At 39.8% G+C, this 19227-nt stretch overlaps 1 protein-coding gene across 1 annotated transcript in view; it reads right to left on the reverse strand.

Moving 5' to 3' along the window:
- LOC119140924 (netrin receptor DCC-like) overlaps nt 1-19227 on the reverse strand; it is a 156821-nt gene that overhangs the window by 64253 nt on the left and 73341 nt on the right. Inside the window, exons 9-10 of the mRNA XM_037372586.1 lie at nt 11670-11780; nt 5815-6009 (exon numbers count right to left, since the gene is read on the reverse strand). Coding sequence (XP_037228483.1) covers nt 5815-6009; nt 11670-11780 — 306 coding nt within the window. The remainder of the gene's footprint in view (nt 1-5814; nt 6010-11669; nt 11781-19227) is intronic.

A 19227-nucleotide genomic window follows, 5' to 3' on the forward strand; every position in this document is an offset into this window, starting at 1 on the left:
GATGTCGTGTGGGACAGCGTCAAATATTTTGCACAGGTCCAGGAAGGTGACTTTTCAGTTGCTCTTCCCTTATCCACCAACGCTAGAACCCCATCTCAAAAGGCCAACAAATTTGTCATGCATCATTAAAAAGACACACGAAAATAATATTTCCAGCTTCCCAATCAGACTCTTTCAAGAGGGAGCACACGAACTCCTGCACGCTCAGGGAGATGAATGTCACTTTTTCCTAGGTCACATCAAGGCAATGGTACTTAAAAAGCTCTTTCTAAAATTACGCCTTGTTCTCCTCTTCTCACACACATAAGGGGGCAGGAATGGATGGGCTCTGAAGAAGAAAATCCACGTTTCTGTAAGACTCTGGAACTTGGTACAGCTTTCCCATCATATTTCATTTTTAAATGGCCTGAATATCTGTGAAATACTCATTTTTATGCACATTTTTCTCCTGGAAAGACCTAAGGCATTTTACAGATGCAAGTATTATTATGGACGCCAGAGGAATTATCTTGTCTGATCAGCTTAAAACTGAGGCTGAGGTTTTCAAATCTGCATCTCACTGTTTCCACTCATGTGGTGCAAACCCCATGTCAACAGCGGAAGAATTATTCTATTGTTATTATTCAAATGCTTTTTTATAGCACTTTTGCTGTTGGGATGTCAGTAACATAGAGCAAAGGCAGAGGCCACCGTGCAGTACTGGGAGGCTAATGGTCATCCTCCGGGTCTCCTTACACCCAGCCCACCCTCCTTCTCATGCCAGCCTCCTACCTACATCCCTTCTTCCAGGTAGCTATTAAAATATCCCAGAATGAGTTATCAAAATATCCCAGAATGATGTAATAATATTGCTAACTTATTGGAATATGCTACGGTAAAGTTACCATCTTTCCTTTTTCCAATCTGTTAATTAAAACCAGAGCTTTACTATCTATTAAAAGTGTTATGCAAATTAATACGGCTGCCGTGGTGTTTCAGATATTTTGGGGTTTCTGTTTGCATAATTAGTAAATGGAAATCTCCTTGGCATAGTTCTTCCCTTTTCTTTTAAACTTTTATTTCGTGACTAAACTTTAACACAAAACTCTGTGGACACAAGCCCAGGCAGTTTATTACTACACTTAATGCCTTCCGAGTAGGATCAGTACAGAAATCGTTACTTCTTATGCCTACAAGATCTGAATTGGCACCTGTGAATTTTCCAAGACTGTTTAAACCACTACTAACCAGCCAATAACTTGCCATTTATAATGACAAGCAAAAATTTAAAATTATTAAAAAGAAAAAAAGAAAAAGAAAAGGAAGTGGTTTACTAGAAGCAGGGTCTCTCGTTAAAATTATTCATTTGAGAGTCAGTCAAGCACTGATTTCTCTGTCACAGCAAAGGCTGAGTGAGAGCAGGGGATGCTCACTCCTGAAATTTATGAGACTGACATCAAATATCTTTCATAGGCTGCAGACAGAAAATACAACAAATTCCTCACTGACAAAGCTGAAGTCTCTGGATATTCTTATATTCTTCTGCACCTGGGGAGAGTGTCTCCAAGGCAATATGACCACTCAGTCATAAGGAAATCATTCTAATTCATTCTAGAGTACAAGTGTTATCTCTATATAGTTGTATTCAAGATGATCATCACACAGAATAAAGTTCTCAATCACTATTATGAAAGACCGACCACTTTTCTTCATGTTTTTGAAGTGATTTACTCAGTAGCTGAAGTGTACTACTCAGGTAAGTGCTGGTAACAGCTCAGGTACAGGCTGATTCAGGCATTAAAAAAGTTTGGCTTGAAGGAAGTAATCAATTAAGTACCTGAAACACGATGCAAAGCTGCCATACGACTCGTGCTTATTGGTGCTACACTTACATCATTGATAGTAAGGGTAGGAATGAAAAAGGAGGCCACTCTGTGAGCGTGTAGGTCTCCATCCCGCTTGTATGGGTGTTCTCTGTAAGGAGATCGTCCATCGCTTCCAAGCCTTGTTCCTTCCAGCAGAGTTTATTTCGGATTACAAAGGTGCAGTGAAGCATCTAACAGGATTTCTAAAGAGACTTCAACATCTGACTCCCATCCCAAACCAGTAAGAACTACACAGAAAGCATTTCTCATCTAGCATTAGCAGCAGATTGAAGGTGCAAAGACCTTTGGAACTTCATCATCAGCTCCAGAATGGCACATCCCAAAGTGTAACAACGTACACCACGGCTACGTTACCGTTACAAACACCCACCGTAGTCAAGAGGGAGAAGCCGTCAGGTGACAGAGCTGCTGAATGGGCTGAACTATGTTAAACATCGGAGGTTGGGTCAAATAAGCAGTCCAGAGAGTCGGACTGAGAGTTTGCCATTAGTTCCATCATGTCACAAAGCTTTTACCACCAAATGCTGACATACCACATCCACAAGTGAAGCTACCATCTCCTCTACAGCAGAGCAGGTAAACCAGCCCTGAGCTCAAAGCATGCGCTAAGGCTTGTTTCTGACTCCACTTTCACGACAGCAAGAAGTAATTTAGGATTGAATTTTAGAATTATAGGGTTTTTTTCTGCATAAAAACAGAAATCACAACGGACACCTCTAGTGCCAGACATTTATACCACTGGTACCCAACCATCCACCCGTGCTCATCGGGCGTGCGTGGCAGTGGCCAGCAATGACTCGCAGCTGCACAAACAAGTCCGGGAAGGAGGAACAAAACCCACACAAATATCAGCAAGGGGCAACCACAGCCTTACGTATCCAATGAGCAGGAATTGCTACAGCAACCCTATCGCAACTGCCAGACAAAAGGGGATCGCAAAGGCAGGAATTTCCAGGGCAACCGTATCGCGGATGCTGGGAAGGGAATAAAGCCATTGAGCCAGCCTGTTTGCTTCAACTTTCAATACCTACATGCATCCCTCTTCTAAATCTCTGAATTTTAAAGTCTTTGGGAAGATGTCCAGGAGGTGCTTTTGTGCACAGAGAAAAAAAAAAAAAAAAGTGTTCCCAGGAAAAAGATCAGGCATGCACGTACATGCACGCGTATGGCGTTGGGGTGTGTTGCATCCCTCCTCAGCCTGGCACAGCACTGGTTTTAACTCAGAAGTTTGTCACCGTCATTTCTTTCGGGACTACAGCACGAGTTTATAGAAGTAAAATAAAGCCCAATGTGGACCTGGATTATTTGGTTTGGCATCTGCATGCGAAAATGGTGACTGGAAATGTGAGCCAGGAAGGATTTCTGAAAGGCAGCTGATGTCAAACAAATCCGATTGCTCTTTAATGGAAGTCTCTACCGCTTCAGCATCTAAATGATACGTAGGTTTGCAGTGTGCTTTGAAAGAGCATACAAAGGACCAATAAAAAGAACTGCAGGGAACCTCAGGAAGCTGCAAACCCCCAATTTTTTGGTGAGATACATCACAGAGTGGATCGAGGCGAAGTGGGGCGACCTGTCCGCAGTCTCTAACGAGCCAGAGGAGAGCAGGGGAACCGAGAGGAAGCAATCACAGAAAGCTGCGTGGATCAAAAGGGATGAGGTCTTTGGAGGGGAGAGAAAAACTCATTGAAGTTCACCATTTATTTACATATCAGACTTCATCATTGCTTTTGCATATTACATTTAAGGTAGCATTACTGCTCGGGCATAGGCTTCATAGGAAATTTTACAACAGGTGGAATGAGTTCATATAACAGCTAGGAAATATTTTTCCCCCTCATTCCTGCCAGAAGCACATTTTGACTCATAACCTTACTGAAAGCAGTACTTTTATTAGGAAAAGAATTCTGTCTCATCATTTTGTGTAATTTTCTTGTAATGGTTTCAAATAAAGTGGGTGAATAACGTAGGAAATGTTGGCAACTGTTCTAATTTTTAAAAAGCTTTCTCAGGGCACTTGGTCACATCCCTCTGGGGTTCTTTTTCTGTAGATATTCAAACGATGGCATTTAATTAGAACAATTATTCATAGAAATTGATTTTCAGAGTTGTACATGTGAACGTTCAGAGAAGTCGAATTTCAAATGTGCACGTCAAGCTCTGTGACCAAAGTGCTTGCATCCTTACCCGGTTAGAGACCAGATGCATGAGGCTCATCTGGACAATGACAATTAAGTTACTCTGGTCACATCTGGAATATTTGCAGTCAAACCAAAACATGTACCATGAAAAGATATTTTCATTTTGAATAATCAATAACTTTCATGAAACCTCAGTCTGTTGGAGGGTGTTCAGCAAAAAAAAAAACCAATTGATTTCAGTGACCGAATTATTTATAAATAAACATTCGATAGGCTCAAAACAGTTTCTTGCATTTTCTAAATGTCTGAGTATTACTTCTGTAATTAAAGTATATTAAGTGAAACACCCTCCCTGACTTGCTGGACTTCTATGTTCTTCTACCTGCCAGCACAGCCAAGAATATTTAATTTAATCTATAGAAACAGTTCTGATAGCTGCACTATACCATCAGCTTTCCACAAACACCAAGGGTCACTACCCTATGAGAAGGCTTTTGTATCTGCCAGTCATTTCTAGCATATCTTCTACTTGATGGTAGTGGCTACCAGAGGTCCTGTGAGCAAATATACTCACTGGTCATTTCATACATGAAGGATAAGCACATTGGCTTTGATAGCTCTGTCCATATAATTTTCTTTTCTAATACTTCTGGGTAAACAGTGGTGAAAGATTCAACTGAAAATTCATTAAAGATATGAAACAACTTAAAAGAGGCTTGGAAGAATTTAAAACCCTTTTGGAATTAAAAAAAATATTTTGCATTTAATCCCCTCCATTAGTTATTAGACACACACATTCATTAGTAATAGCTTTTATCTTTATATTCTACACAATTTCTTCCATATTCCAGCCAGGCATCTTTCCATTTTGCATAATAACTTCACACTTGCACCAAACAGTATCAAACCTGCCTTTTCCCACAGAACCCACTGAATATTTGGGAGTGTATATGTATGCCTCTTGGCGAACACCTTCGTCACGACAGAAGACATTTGGACAAAGAGAAGCTGTTTGATGAAGTCAGAGTAAAACCAATTTATTCTACTCCCCGGGTTTCCCCAAGGAAACAGCAAAAAGGTTGGACGATGCCATTGCACGGTGCTACAAATCACACGTTCCAGCTCAAAGCATCCTCAGACATTGGAGTTCTGTCCCCAACAACGTACCAAGCTAATGAATCTTCCTGTAATAGCTCATCATTCCCAGATTACAAAGCAGAAAATTTACCATTTTTACCTGGAATAAAAGCGCTAAAGAAGAAACAACAAGGAAACCATTATACTTCTTGACATCCTTTAAACTCTGAACCGTTTTCCCAGGGCTCGGAGAACGGTCCGTCACCACTGGAAGGATCCAGGTCCCTGCGTACCATGCTGAGAACTTAGGTGAACTGTTGGAGAGGCTGTGCCATGAATAATGAATAACCCCCTCTTCTCTCTCGACACATTTTGACAGACACAAAATAGGAGTTTCGCGATTGCCATTAAATTCAAACCTGGGAGGGCCAGCCCCGGGAATAACATCTTTAAGGTCCGACTCTCTGCACAAGTGGGAGTTAGTATTAGGGGCACATGACTTAATAAGATCTCCTGAATCAAATGAGGATTTGATCAAAGAGATTTCACATGTTTGAGAGTATCCAGTGTTTTGAAGGTAAGAGCAAACAGAAAAGGGAATGCAGAAACAGTCTAAGAAAGCAACACGTAAAGGAAGCACCGGTCATAGCCTGAAAATAAACCTACAAAAGCAGTGGAATCTCAAAGGAACCTCTTTTCATGAAATGAAATGAATGAAAACACTTACTTACCCAAATTTTCAATGGAATAATAACGCTGTTTGCTGTCCACCCGCATGGTCTCAGCATACGGACTGCCTACACCGTAGCCGATGAGGTACCCGCGGATGACAATGTTCGGGTTCAGCGGTGGAGTCCAGCTCATGACGATGCTTGTTGTCAAGGGCCTGACATGAAGAGAGCTTGGCTGGTCAGGAACCTGAGATTCTGGGATGTGAGAAAAAAAAAAAAAAGAAAGCATAAATTAATATTCTACTCAAGGTTTGCATTTAGATGAAAATATTTGCACAAAAAAATCCCCAAGCAGGTACCCCAGAGTTACATGCAGAGCTTACATGCAATTTCACATGAGCTACATCCTTCCCTTCCAAGAGCACCGATACGCCTCCCCCTATTTTAAACGGAGCATCTCCTAGCACTTTCCACCGTTAGCACAAGGCTGGGAGAGATTTAAAATGATGCAGGAAAATGAAAGATGACCTGCAAAAGAATTCCTAGGAAGACAACTTTTCTTTTCCCTGGTCTATTTGCAAGTTCAGCAGGATCCTGACAGCTGAGTGCATGAGTTGTCCTGTGCTCACAGATTATTTAATGAGTTTTACTTTATTAGCGATGTACTAGTACATCCTGGAAGTGATCTGTCTCTTTCCCAAGAAAACAAGAAGTGAATTTAACTCTCGGACATGCATCTCTTGCTTTGAAGCTGCTTTAAATCATACACCAACATTTCACAAATGAAATAATCAAAATGAGATATTTAATTTACAGGTGTTCCTATAAGTAGTAATTAACCACTTGGAGTCTGTTTCCCCTTCTACAAGCCTAATTTTACTGTAAAGGTTAGATGAGTAAATGCCTTTTGTTTGAGTTTACTCAATAACTACCATATCACAAGTCTCCTCAAAGGAGCTGCACAGTAGCTTGTCTTTTTGAGAGCAGAAAGAGAAGTTACTATTTTTCCCCAATAAAAAGGCTTGCAATATAATAGATGAAAGCTTATGCGGAAGGCAACAAGGACAGGGTAGAAAAAACAGACTATAAAATGAGGTAAACTCCAACAAAAGACACTTTGCAGTTGTGAAGCATTCCCACTGTAAACCTTGGAAAAAGGTAATGAAAAGAAGAATTAACACTTTTCAATAACCAGTGTCGTAGATGCATCCTTGGCATTTTAGGGGCTTTCAGATGAATTTCGATGAACACATTAGAGCGCTCTGAAAACCTGTTGCACCTTCAGGGAATTCCGCTTCATACATTACCGCTCCGAAACACCTAGCCACTTTGGACGTCCTTTGCCCTCAACTCCTTAAAACTGCAAAGCATGGGTCGAAGAAAATTCACTGAAAAGCAGCTACTCACAAAAAGAAAGAGATTGCACCAGCAGTGCCACTGCAAGTCAGGGAAAGTTGCCGTTTCCCCCCAACTTCACTCCCAAACTTTGTTTTAATGCCCAAGCAAAAGTTATGTGAGCAGCTACTCTTGAGCAGTGCTGTTTGAAAAACAAATGACAGAAGCATTTCTTACAAGCCCCAGAGAGAAAATAACAACTTAATGCCTTGCAATGAGAAGCTGGATAACATGGCAATACCGCAATTCCTCCAACTTTCTAAAGGCAGCAGTTCTCAGGCAGCAAAGTAGATCAGAGCATTCAAGGAATCGATTGCCTTCAGATGATGATTTTTACATCTGACACAACACAGAGATTTTAACTGCAGTACAGATACCTCTAGGAAGCCATTTAGGTTAAAACTACTTTATTCAAACATTTCATATTCTTTATTTCAAACAATTCCAATACGCGAATCATGCATTTCAGAGCTACATCATGATGTCTTGTTTCAAAAAGCAAAAGGCAGGTTAACTTCTTGGACCCTTCTTGTGAATTAAGTCTCTCAAATGAAGCTGGGCTGGAAAACATTTTGAACTATTCTTTGAATATTGATGTTTCCTAAACACAGCTATTTTTTGAAGATGCTTTTTTTTTTTTTTGCTTCACTTTTCTGTATAAAGCAATTTTAATTACACTATCTTTAGCTCTACTTTCAAATGTATCCTGGGAAAAAAACATTTTTCTTATTCTGAAACAGCTCTGAATTTTAGAATTTGTGTCGTGTAGTTCACATGCCAAAGCACAAAGTTAAATGTCGGAAGCAACTATTTTTCCCCCCCCCCAAAAAACTTATTTTTTGGATCCCTTTACAACGAAGCGCATTTTCCACAGTAAGGGCTTCTGCCAAACACAACACACAGCCAACCATCTAAATCCATAAATTCTTCAGGAAACTGAACCATCCAGCCTTTGGATGGCTCTGCTGGTTTTTGGTGTCCCAGCACTTGGATATCCAGGAGCAAAACTCTTTATCGAAACATACATCCCATATTTCTGCTTCCTTTGCCGGGCCATGTCCTTGCCATTCCAGACCAACATGTTCACTTCTGTTTCTCCTGGGTGTAAACACGATGCCAGAACCAGTTCTGAGAAGCGACCTTGAGATCCAGCGGGAATCTCCACAGGGAATGCTCCTACATGAAGTAAGTTCTTCATCTGAAGTCCCAAGTGAGCCAAATTTAGGGTCCCTCCCTTAACTGCACCAGAAGTCCAGCACCAGGTCCCACGTAGGGGCACCTTTGGGCACCTGTCAGCCACGGGGAGACATGAGCTGTGGGTGCCCACCAGCCACTGGCACACAAGACAGCTCCCCGGGGGATCGACTCACCAAACCAGATTCCTTGGTGCTGCATTCCTTACTCTCTCCCTTAGAAACACCTTGGCTCCCAGGAAAGGAGAGCTGAGGCTCCATGTCACTGCCTGGCGTGCCATCTCCTCCCGGGGTGCCACGCTGCCCACGCGTGCCTCCCAGCCCTTCGCTGGGTGTCTGGGTGACAGCGTCAGTGCCCACGCCTTCCATTCCGGGAATACTGCACTTAGCACTACTCAAAGCTCCCTAATTCCACTGCCAGCCTTGAGAAATGCTTTACATCTGGGTCACTTTAGCCATTTCCTCAGCCATTCAAAGATGTACGTTTCACAAAGTCAAGGTACTTTCTACTCATCCCATATTTCCTGAATCACTTTTCAGGAGAAATTACAGTATGAATAACAGTCTAGCTTGTCATGCTCTTAAAGCACTAATTTAGAGCTGAAGCTGAATTGTATCACTATCTAATATGTATAACAGCTTCCATCTGTTCAATGCAGTAGTCAGAAACCAAGCATCCTAAACCCATTTTCCTGGAGGATACCTTTGCTAAGTTGATCAGAGATTCTCTTGCATCCTTGCTCAAGCTATTTAAAACAGACCCTTAAGGGAAAGCACTGCTTTCTGTATCATTTTTTTTTCTTTTTAAAGGATAAAATTAGAGGCTTAAAATAAATATTTAAAACCTTCCCAGCTGTCAGTAAAGGAACGCGAGCTTTCTAGGGAACCTTGAAGAAGCAGCTCTGTTTGGATTTCTAATCACTTAAAAAAAACCCAAAACACTAATTAAAATGAATATCCGTTGGGAGTTGACGATGTTCTCAAGGATAGCGTTCGACTTTGTGTTGCTGATGCCAACGAGGCTTCCAGCGAAAGAAGCTGCATTCGTCACAGCAGCAGAGAGGGCATTGCAGTTACCAGCCTGTGCTCCAGCCCTTCCCTGGTTAGCTGACACATGCAGGATGCGGCGTAACTGGTTTATCCAAGCATTTGCAGCTAGCACACAACACGGTGCATTCCCAGCATCAGGCTGCTGCAGCTTGACGAGGATAATTCATCGGACTGCAAATGCAAGCGCATGGCAGCACAATACCTGAACAAAACCGCTTTGCCCAGGTTTATTCGCATCCTGTGTCTCCTGCGATGGCTCGATTAACCTCTTCATGTGCACGTGTGTACGTGGGCACGGAAACTTCAAAGGAACGTAGTGTTGTTATCGATTTGTTGATAAGTTAAGACTGATTGACTTTATTTGATTGATTAATTGATTTTATAAAATAATTTTATAAAATTGAAAAATAGAAGGATAAGAAATATTTTTAATGAAACTTATATTTGCACAGTAAAAGCTGCTATGAGATCTTCTGTACATCCTGTACCAAGGCTAGAAGAAGGGGCTGGAACCATTGTTAAAACTTAAGTAATAATTTAGGGTTTGAAAGGTTTCTTTGTATCTGACCAGTCTTCTGTATATAGAAGGTGTATTGAGATGTCAGAATATGAGATTAATGGAAATTGGGAAGAGTTGACTGGAACAGCTTGTAGTTGCCTGCCAAGAAACCGTGAACTTTAGTAAAAGGTAATTCCGGCAGGGGGAGATCGCGACCACCGACTCATATACCACCTACCCAAATCGTACCCCAGACCCATTTCTGGACCTTTCTAAGCTCTACTGCGCAGAATCGGATATAGGAGGAGAATATGTTAATGATTTACGGGAAATATCATGGTTATGCATGAATACTTAATGAATATGTATGAATAAGTTCTATATATGGTGTCTGATTTTGAGACCTGGCATGCGTTGATCGTGAGAGGACTCGCTCACGCACCCGGCCATTAATAAAGAAGTGTCTGCTTATCTACATCACATTGGTGCCTATAAGTTTTTCATTCCGAGATTTCGGTAACAGTGTCAACTAAACACAAATCAAAACGAACACACTCAAATGCATTACTTTCTTTTTCCACACTGCGGTGCATTCACAATTTCTCTCTTACTCTTGCCAGTGAAAAATTTTACACCTTCACAACAGCACTCCTCAAAGTGCCGACCAGCCACAGTGTAATGAGAAAGAGAGCATCACGCACCGCGGTGAGTCATCCCCCGTTGGTATAGTTACGAGGCACCTAGAAGCATCACCTCTGCTTTACAACCTTGATGAGAAACCACAGGGAATGGGTCTCCCATTTTGCGTGCCACGCACTGCAGTCCCTCCCGGTCTGCTGGAAAATTGCAGTTGGATATAGCGAAAGGCAGAAATTCTTCCATTTGCAAGATTTTGAGCTCCTAAGGAAATCCAGCCAGTCAAAAGAAAGGCACCATCAAGTAGTATGGTGCATTTAAACTGATTATTTATTGATTCTTTCATCCGGTTTGCCTTTGATCCTTTTTAGGTGGTTTATTTTGTTTTAAAAAAATCATAGCAATTTTCATAAGTTTCCTTTTATTTTCTATTCATCTCCTTTCTACTACATATTTGCTTCTTAGGGATTGTCTGTAGTTTTGCCATGGCTTCCATCTGTCAGATTCTTTGTCCCATTTGATTTGCACTCTGCTTAATTTTTTTTAGGTAGACTTTTTCATTACTCTCCTTTTATTCCTTTACTACTTCAAATATTCCAGTCATTTTATCTCACACTTAAATTCCAGTGTTTTTCTTCCCTTTTGTGCCAGCATCGGCACCGATTTGTACAGCCCACAGTTTCCAGGTATCTGCATCCTGTCATCTTTCACTAATTATGCAGCTTTGCTGCCAACCTGCATTTCTAACATCTGCAAATAAAGGCTGGCAAACAGGATTTGATCTATTGGAATATTTGCTTGGTGAATTGTTAGGCTTGTTGGCATGGTCTTCATTGTTTCTTTGATTGATGCTGTTTATTATTTATGAAGTTACTGATTCACTTCGCTGTATTATTGCAAATTGCCAGGAGCTAAATTCTGGCAGGGAATTATTTCCATGAAGTTTTCTGACTCCTTGGTCCCAGTGATGACAGAGAAACACAATTCATGGCATATGGGACCCGGGAGCGTTAAGAGAACATCTGCTGGTGGGTGTCTAGAGCCCGGGCATCCCACCCTAACCTGGGCTGGGGTGACATCCGCAGTGACACCCCTCAGCTAGAAGGCCTTGGGAGACAACCGCTTTTAAAAGATGCATTTACCGTCGAGATCGTTCTCAGGTGTCTCTGCTGTGTACCAGTCTGAGGAGGGCCCTGTCCCATTCACCGTCATGGCAGCCACCTGGAAACTGTACTGGCTTCCTTTCTCAAGTCCTGTTTAATTCAAACAAAACAAAACAAAACAAAACAAAACAAACAAAAAAAAAACCCAAAAAAGGCAAATAAAAATAATACAGAAAGAAGATTAAGAAAAGAAATTAATGACGATACTGTTATCGATTTGTTAAAAAGTTAAGATTGATTGACTTTATTTGTTTGATTATTTGATTTTATAGAGTTATTTTATAGAATAGAAATATAGGAGGATAAAAATATATTTTGAAGAAACTTATGATTATTTAGTAAAAGCTGTTAGGAGACCCTCTGTATATCTTGTACTAAGGCCAGAAGAATGGGCTGGAATCATTGTTGAAACTTAAGTAATAATGTAGGGTTTGAAAGGTTTCTTTGTATCTGACCAGTCTTCTGTATATAGAAGGCGTATTGAGATGTCAGAATATGAGATTAATGGAAATTGGGAAGAGTCGACTGGAACAGCTTGTAGTTGCCTGCCAAGAAACCGTGAACTTTAGTAAAAGGTAATTCCGGCAGGGGGAGATCGCGACCACCGACTCATATACCACCTACCCAAATCGTACCCCAGACCCATTTCTGGACCTTTCTAAGCTCTACTGCGCAGAATCGGACATGGGAGGAGAATATGTTAATGATTTACGGGAAATATTATGATTATGTATGAATATTTAATGAATATGTATGAATAAGTTTTATATATGGTGTCTGATTTTGAAGCTTGGTGTGTGTTGATCGTGAGAGGACTCACTCATGCACCCGGCCGTCAATAAAGAAGTGTCTGCTTATCTACATCACATTGGTGTCAATAAGTTCTTCATTCCGAGATTTCGGTAACAGTTTTGGCGACCCAGATGGGACCTTGCTGAAGGAGACCGGAGGAGTCGGGGACCTGATCGGTTCCAGCTGGCACCGAGGATTTCTCAGGGATACCCATCGATCCCCGATCCGTAAGGCTCTTCGCGAAGTTCCCTGGATATTTGGTAAGACACTTCTTTTTTTAATTGTAGTAAGTGGGTGGGAGTCCCACTAAAGTAAGTAAGTAAGTGCACTAGAGAAAGTGGGGGGGAGTCCCACTATAATAATTGTATGGGAAAGAGTGGGATGGAGTCCCACCAGTGGGTTGGAGTCCCACTGAATAAGTCTGCCTGTCAGACGCGGTGAAAGCTGCGCAGGGTTGGACTAAAAGAATCCTTGTGGAAGTGGAAGCCTAGGCGTCTGCCCGTAAGACATAAGCGAAAGCTATTGCAGGGTTGGACAAAAGTGGAAACAAGAGAAACTATATGCTATAGTGTTCTCTAAGGTAGTGCCTCTAACAAGAAGTTAGAAGAAGCTTTTGTTTTTGTTGTTTTGTGTTTATGTATTAAGAAGAAAATTAAGAGGTATAATATTGTGTTATATGTTTGTTTAAAGTAACTGTGGGAAAGTGTGAGTGTGGCTGTAAGGGTGAGACGTGTAATTGAGCATGAAAGCGAGTGTGGAGTGTGGATCCGCGGATCGGAGTGACAGAGTTGAAAAATTGTGTATTGTACTGTGAGTAATTATACCATGGCAACTAAGTTAACTCGGTTGTTTAAAAGTAAAAGCATGGGTAATCTTGCTGTAAATGACAAAATCCCGAAAAATTCTTTGTTGGGATGTTTATTGGCACATTGGGGAAATTTACAGGATGATCTGCAAAAGAGCCAGATGATTGAGTATTGTAATAATTTGAGTACTGTAATAATTGGTGGCCTTTGTATATATTGGATGATCAGGAAAAGTGGCCCACGAATGGGACACTGAATTATAACACTATTTTGTAGTTAATGTTGTATTGTAAAAGAGAAGGGAAATGGAATAAAATGTCAGATGTGTATTTGTTCTTTTATTTAAGACAAAGAAAGGATTGGCAGGATGAATGTAAGCTAACTATTAGAGATAATTTGGTAATGGCTATAACTTTTGATAATAAGAAAGTGGAAAAAAATGTTGTTTAAATTGTGAGGTTGGGAGTGGATATAGGAGCGACATTTTTTATTAAATATCTGCAAAGGAAAAATTGGAACAAAAACAGGCCATTCCTGCAACCCCTGGATTTGAAATTTGGAAATAAGATAATTATATATGAATTTTGTATGTACCAGTATGTCTGGTACCCTTGTTAGGAAAAGATTTGTTATCCAAATTAAATGCACAAATTGTTTTTGATGAAGGAGAACTCTTTTTGAAAATATATGAGTCAAAAACGGGAGAAGTCTTGATGATACAAGAAAAGGTAAAGGAACAAGAAATTCCACCGGAGGTGGATTTGGCAGTGATCTCTATTGTATGGGAGACAGATATTCCTCGTGAATTGAAACTAGCAGAACCTGTTAAAATAGATTTGAAGGAAGGCGCAGGAACAGTGAGAATTAAACAATATCCAATCAAATCAGAAGTGAGACAGGAATTAAAGAAATTGATTGATAAATTTTTGGAGTATAAAATTTTAGAGGAATGTGAATCTGAGTATAATATTTTTATTTTACCAGTCAGAAATCCATCAGGTGAATATAGGCTGGTATAAGATTTGAGAGCAGTAAATCAAATAGTTAAGGATATTTATCCTGTAGTAGCAAACCCTTATACACTGTTAACAGCATTAAGGGAGACTTATCAATGGTTTACAGTGCTTGATCTAAAAGATGCTTTCTTTTGTATACCTTTGGAAAAGGAAAGCAGAAAACTGTTTGCTTTTGAATGGGAAAATCCTCAAATTGGGCGAAAGATGCAGTTGACATGGACTAGATTACCCCAAGGATTTAAAAACAGTCCAACAATTTTTGGAAATCAATTAGCTAAGGAACTTGAAATCTGGAAACAGGATAAATCAAGACCTGGGCATTTACTCCTACAATATGTGGATGATATATTGATTGCTACAGAAGAAAGACTTACCTGTATACAGGTGACTATTGACCTTTTGAATTTTTTGGGATTAAATGGATACAAAGTGTCCCGGAAGAAAGCCCAGATAGCCTGCCAGACTGTGATATATCTGGGCTTTGAGATTTCAAAAGGACAACGACAATTAGGAAAAGATCGCAAAGAAGCTATTTGTGGTATACCCGAGCCGAGAAATATTCATGAACTCAGAGCATTTTTGGGAATGACTGGGTGGTGTCACCTTTGGATCATGAACTATGGGCTAATAGCTAAACCGCTGTATGAGGCCCAAAAGAGTTCTCCCTTTGTATGGGGCACACAACAACAAAAGGCTTTTGTAGAGTTGAAACGTGCCTTAATGTCTGCATCTGCTTTGGGACTGCTGGATCTAACCAAAGATTTCCAGTTGTTTGTTCATGAAAGGCAACACCTGGCACTGGGAGTGTTAACCCAAAGGATAGGAAGCTGGAAACGACCAGTCGGATATTTCTCTAAACAACTGGACACAGTGAGTAAAGGGTGGCCAAACTGCCTTCGAGCAGTGGCCGCAACAGTGATGCTCATACAAGAAGCTCGGAAATTGACTTTGGGAAGAACAATAACAGTCTATGTTCCACACATGGTGATAACTGTCTTAGAACAGAAGGGGGGACATTGGCTGTCTCCCAGCCGAATGATGAAGTACCAGGTGGTATTGACTGAACAGGATGATGTGATTCTAAAAACAACTAACCTGGTAAATCCTGCAGTGTTTTTAAGTTCCATACAGGAAGAAGGACGACTGGAACATGATTGCTTGGCTGCCATCGAGTATGTTTATTCCAGTCGTGAGGATCTGAAGGATGTACCATTGGAGCGACCAGACTGGGAATTGTATACTGATGGAAGCAGCTTCATGGAACAAGGAGTCAGATACGCCGGATATGCGGTAACAACAGACACTACAGTTATAGAAGCAGGAGCATTGGCTAGTATCACATCAGCACAAAAGGCGGAACTTATTGCTTTAATCCGGGCCTTAGAGCTAAGCAAAGACAAGAAAGTAAATATCTGGACTGATTCAAAATATGCCTTTGGGGTAGTGCATGTCCATGGAGCTTTGTGGAAAGAGAGGGGGTTATTGTCCTCTCAAGGATCAAACATTAAACATCAAACAGAAATTTTATGATTATTGCAAGCAGTTCAAAAGCCGGGTCAAGTAGCAATCATGCACTGTAAAGCACATCAGGTTGGAAATATAAAAATAATAGTTGGAAATAATTTAGCTGATAAAACAGCAAAAAAGGTAGCAAAGAAACAAGCATCGCAAATGGCAATAATTCCTTCTAAAACAGTAACCCTTCCTAGGGAAAAACCGAGATATTTAGAAGAAGATGACAAATTAGGTCAGTTATTAAATGCTAAGAAAAACTTAGCTGGATGGTGGATAACTCCTAATGGACAGGTAGTAATTCCACCTCTTTTAATGAGAGAGATAATTCAAACAAGGCATCAAGAATGTCACTGGGGAGCAGAAGCTTTAGTAACATCTTAATGAAAACAAGTAGTATCAGTTAAGATGTTGGGAATAGCTAAAATAGTAACTGCAAAGTGTGAAGTATGTTTGAAAAATAATCCAATGATTAAGAAAAAGGTTCAAATGGGTAGACTGAAATCTGGTGTAGAACCTGGAGATTATTTGCAAGTAGATTTTTTAGAATTATCTAGACAAAATGGGTACCGGTACATCCTGGTAGTGGTTGATACTTTTACAGGATGGCCAGAAGCCCTTCCCTGTCGCACTACACAAGCAAAAGAAGTGGTGAAGTGGTTATTACAAGAAATAATTCCGAGATTTGGAGTCCCTATTGGAATTTCCTCTGACAGAGGTCCACACTTTGTTGCTGAAGTAGTCCAAAGTGTTAGCAAAGTATTGGGTATTAATTGGGATTTACATGCGTCTTGGAAACCACAATCTAGTGGGAAAGCGGAAAGGATGAATCAAACTTTGAAACGACAAATAAGTAAAATTTGTCAAGAAACCAGTCTAAAGTGGCCTCAGGCGCTTTTATTGGCATTATTATGAATCAGGGTACAGCCAAAGAGTGGAACCTCAGTCAGTTTTTATGAATTATTATATGGAAAAATATATGAGTCTCCAGAACCAAATCTAAACATACATGTAAAAGGAAAACAAGATGTGTATAACTATTTGCTTTTTCTAAGGAAAACTTTGGCTGCAATTTGGAGTGCAGTAATTTGGAATAGACTTTTATTCCAGGAAAATTCAGTGTATGATTTCTAACCAGGGGACTATGTCTATGTGAAGACTTGGACCTCCGAACCTTTGCAGGAGCACTGGAGAGGACCTTCCAGATATTGTTAACCACTTTTATAGCTATCAAAATTGCAGAATCGGATGTTTGGATACGTTATACTTGAGTGAAGAAAGCATCGTGAAGAAAGCACCTATTTCGTGGAAGATTGTCAATTGTGACCCAGAGACTTTAAAATTGACTTTGAAACATGTCTAATTTTTATATTGGATTTTATTTTGGTTTGTAGTGTTGGTGGGATCATGGGCTGACTTGGTGGACAGGAACAAAAGACAAGTAGAAACAGAACAAGTGATTGACATTCCCAAAAAAATGGCTGAGGACAATTTGATGGTAGGATTGATTAAAGAATTTGCCAATTTACAAAACGTCACGCAGATCACTGCTTCTTTGCCAATACCGAGGGCAGTAGGTGAATCTATTCCATGGGGAATCTTAACCATGAATTTGACCAAATTAGAACATGAAAATGAGACGATGGATTGTAAACAAGAACCTAGGGAAACTTGGGAATTGCAAAAGGTTAAAGTTGGAGAAGAATCACCAGTATATTCAACCATGTGAGAATGTAAAGGACGATTTGTAGCTAAACCGGGATTAGAGGGAGATTTAGGGAACAAGGGATGGTGTTATTATCCTAAAATGGCTATAACAAACACCAGTGTATGGGTAACCAAGACAAGATGTGAGAAAAAGAATCGAACCCTACAGGAAAAGGAAATAGTTTGGGATTCGGTTTGGTCTATGACCTTATATTCCCATTTTCAGTATATGGCAAAAACTCCTTGGTGTTTTACATGGGAGGGAAAAGTATTAGTATTACCCTGGGTCAATGACAGAACAACTTCATTAGGAGAAAAAGAGAATAAAATAGTACCATGGTGGAAATGTGAAAAAGTGTATGATTGTAGTAATGTAGACTTAGTAATCTAAAGAATTCCTCTGTTGGCCGCTGTTTTGAAATATGGTTGTTTTTGTCGAGGTCTTAAGAATACTCTCAATTTAACCAGCACTTTTACAGTCAGAAGAGGAACTTTGTTTAGTTGCAGAAAAGCTACTATTCGATGTCCTGGACATTTAATTTGGGCATTGAGTGATGGAACCTGGACAACTCATCTACCATTAGATGGTAAAGTAAAACAAATTATTTTAGGCATGTCAACATTGTGTCCAATTTGGAAGAAATCACCATTTAAAGGATCCTTAGAGAATTTAGAATTGAAATGAATAAAGAGATCTGAGATAAATGATGATATTTGGAATGAACCATTTATAGGAGTGAAAACTGGTTGGGCACTTGAATCACTTTTAAATCTTATAGCTTTATATAGAAACAGAGCATGGCTCTATCAGTTAACTGGTCAAGTGGAAAAATTAGCAAACGTTACCAAAAAGGGGTTTAAGGAATTGAACATACAATTACAGGCGACCTCCAGAATGACTTTATAAAATAGAATGGCACTAGATATGCTCCTACTTAAAGAAGATGGAGTATGTGGATATCTCAAGGATAAACTGGACCACTGTTGTATCCACATTCCAAATGTCACTCAGGATGTGGAACATGATCTAGACCTATTAGGAAAATTGAAAAAGAAACTGAAACAATTTAAAAGGATATGTCAGAAGATTGGCTTGGAAAATTTTTTAACAAATTAGGATGGAACTTGAGCTCTTGGATACAATCCATAATCAAAACTTTGGTTTTGTTATTGATTGTCTTTTTGATGATCATGTTAGTATATGTATGTTTGAAGAAGCAGTTTACCAATAGGATTGCAGTCAATCGTATGATTATGAGAGAAGTACCTACTAGTCCACAAAGATATAGCCCACCACCAAAATATGTTGAAACAAATGACATGTAAATAATGTGGAAGTATTGAAATAATGATTTTCAACACTTTCAAAGGGGGGAAATGTTATCGATTTGTTAAAAAGTTAAGATTGATTGACTTTATTTGTTTGATTATTTGTTTTTATAGAGTTATTTTATAGAATAGAAATATAGGAGGATAAAAATATATTTTGAAGAAACTTATGATTATTTAGTAAAAGCTGTTAGGAGACCCTCTGTATATCTTGTACTAAGGCCAGAAGAATGGGCTGGAATCATTGTTGAAACTTAAGTAATAATGTAGGGTTTGAAAGGTTTCTTTGTATCTGACCAGTCTTCTGTATATAGAAGGTGTATTGAGATGTCAGAATATGAGATTAATGGAAATTGGGAAGAGTCGACTGGAACA

This window comes from Falco rusticolus, chromosome W, assembly GCF_015220075.1.
Source record: "Falco rusticolus isolate bFalRus1 chromosome W, bFalRus1.pri, whole genome shotgun sequence".
Classification (NCBI taxonomy): Eukaryota; Metazoa; Chordata; class Aves; order Falconiformes; family Falconidae; genus Falco; species Falco rusticolus.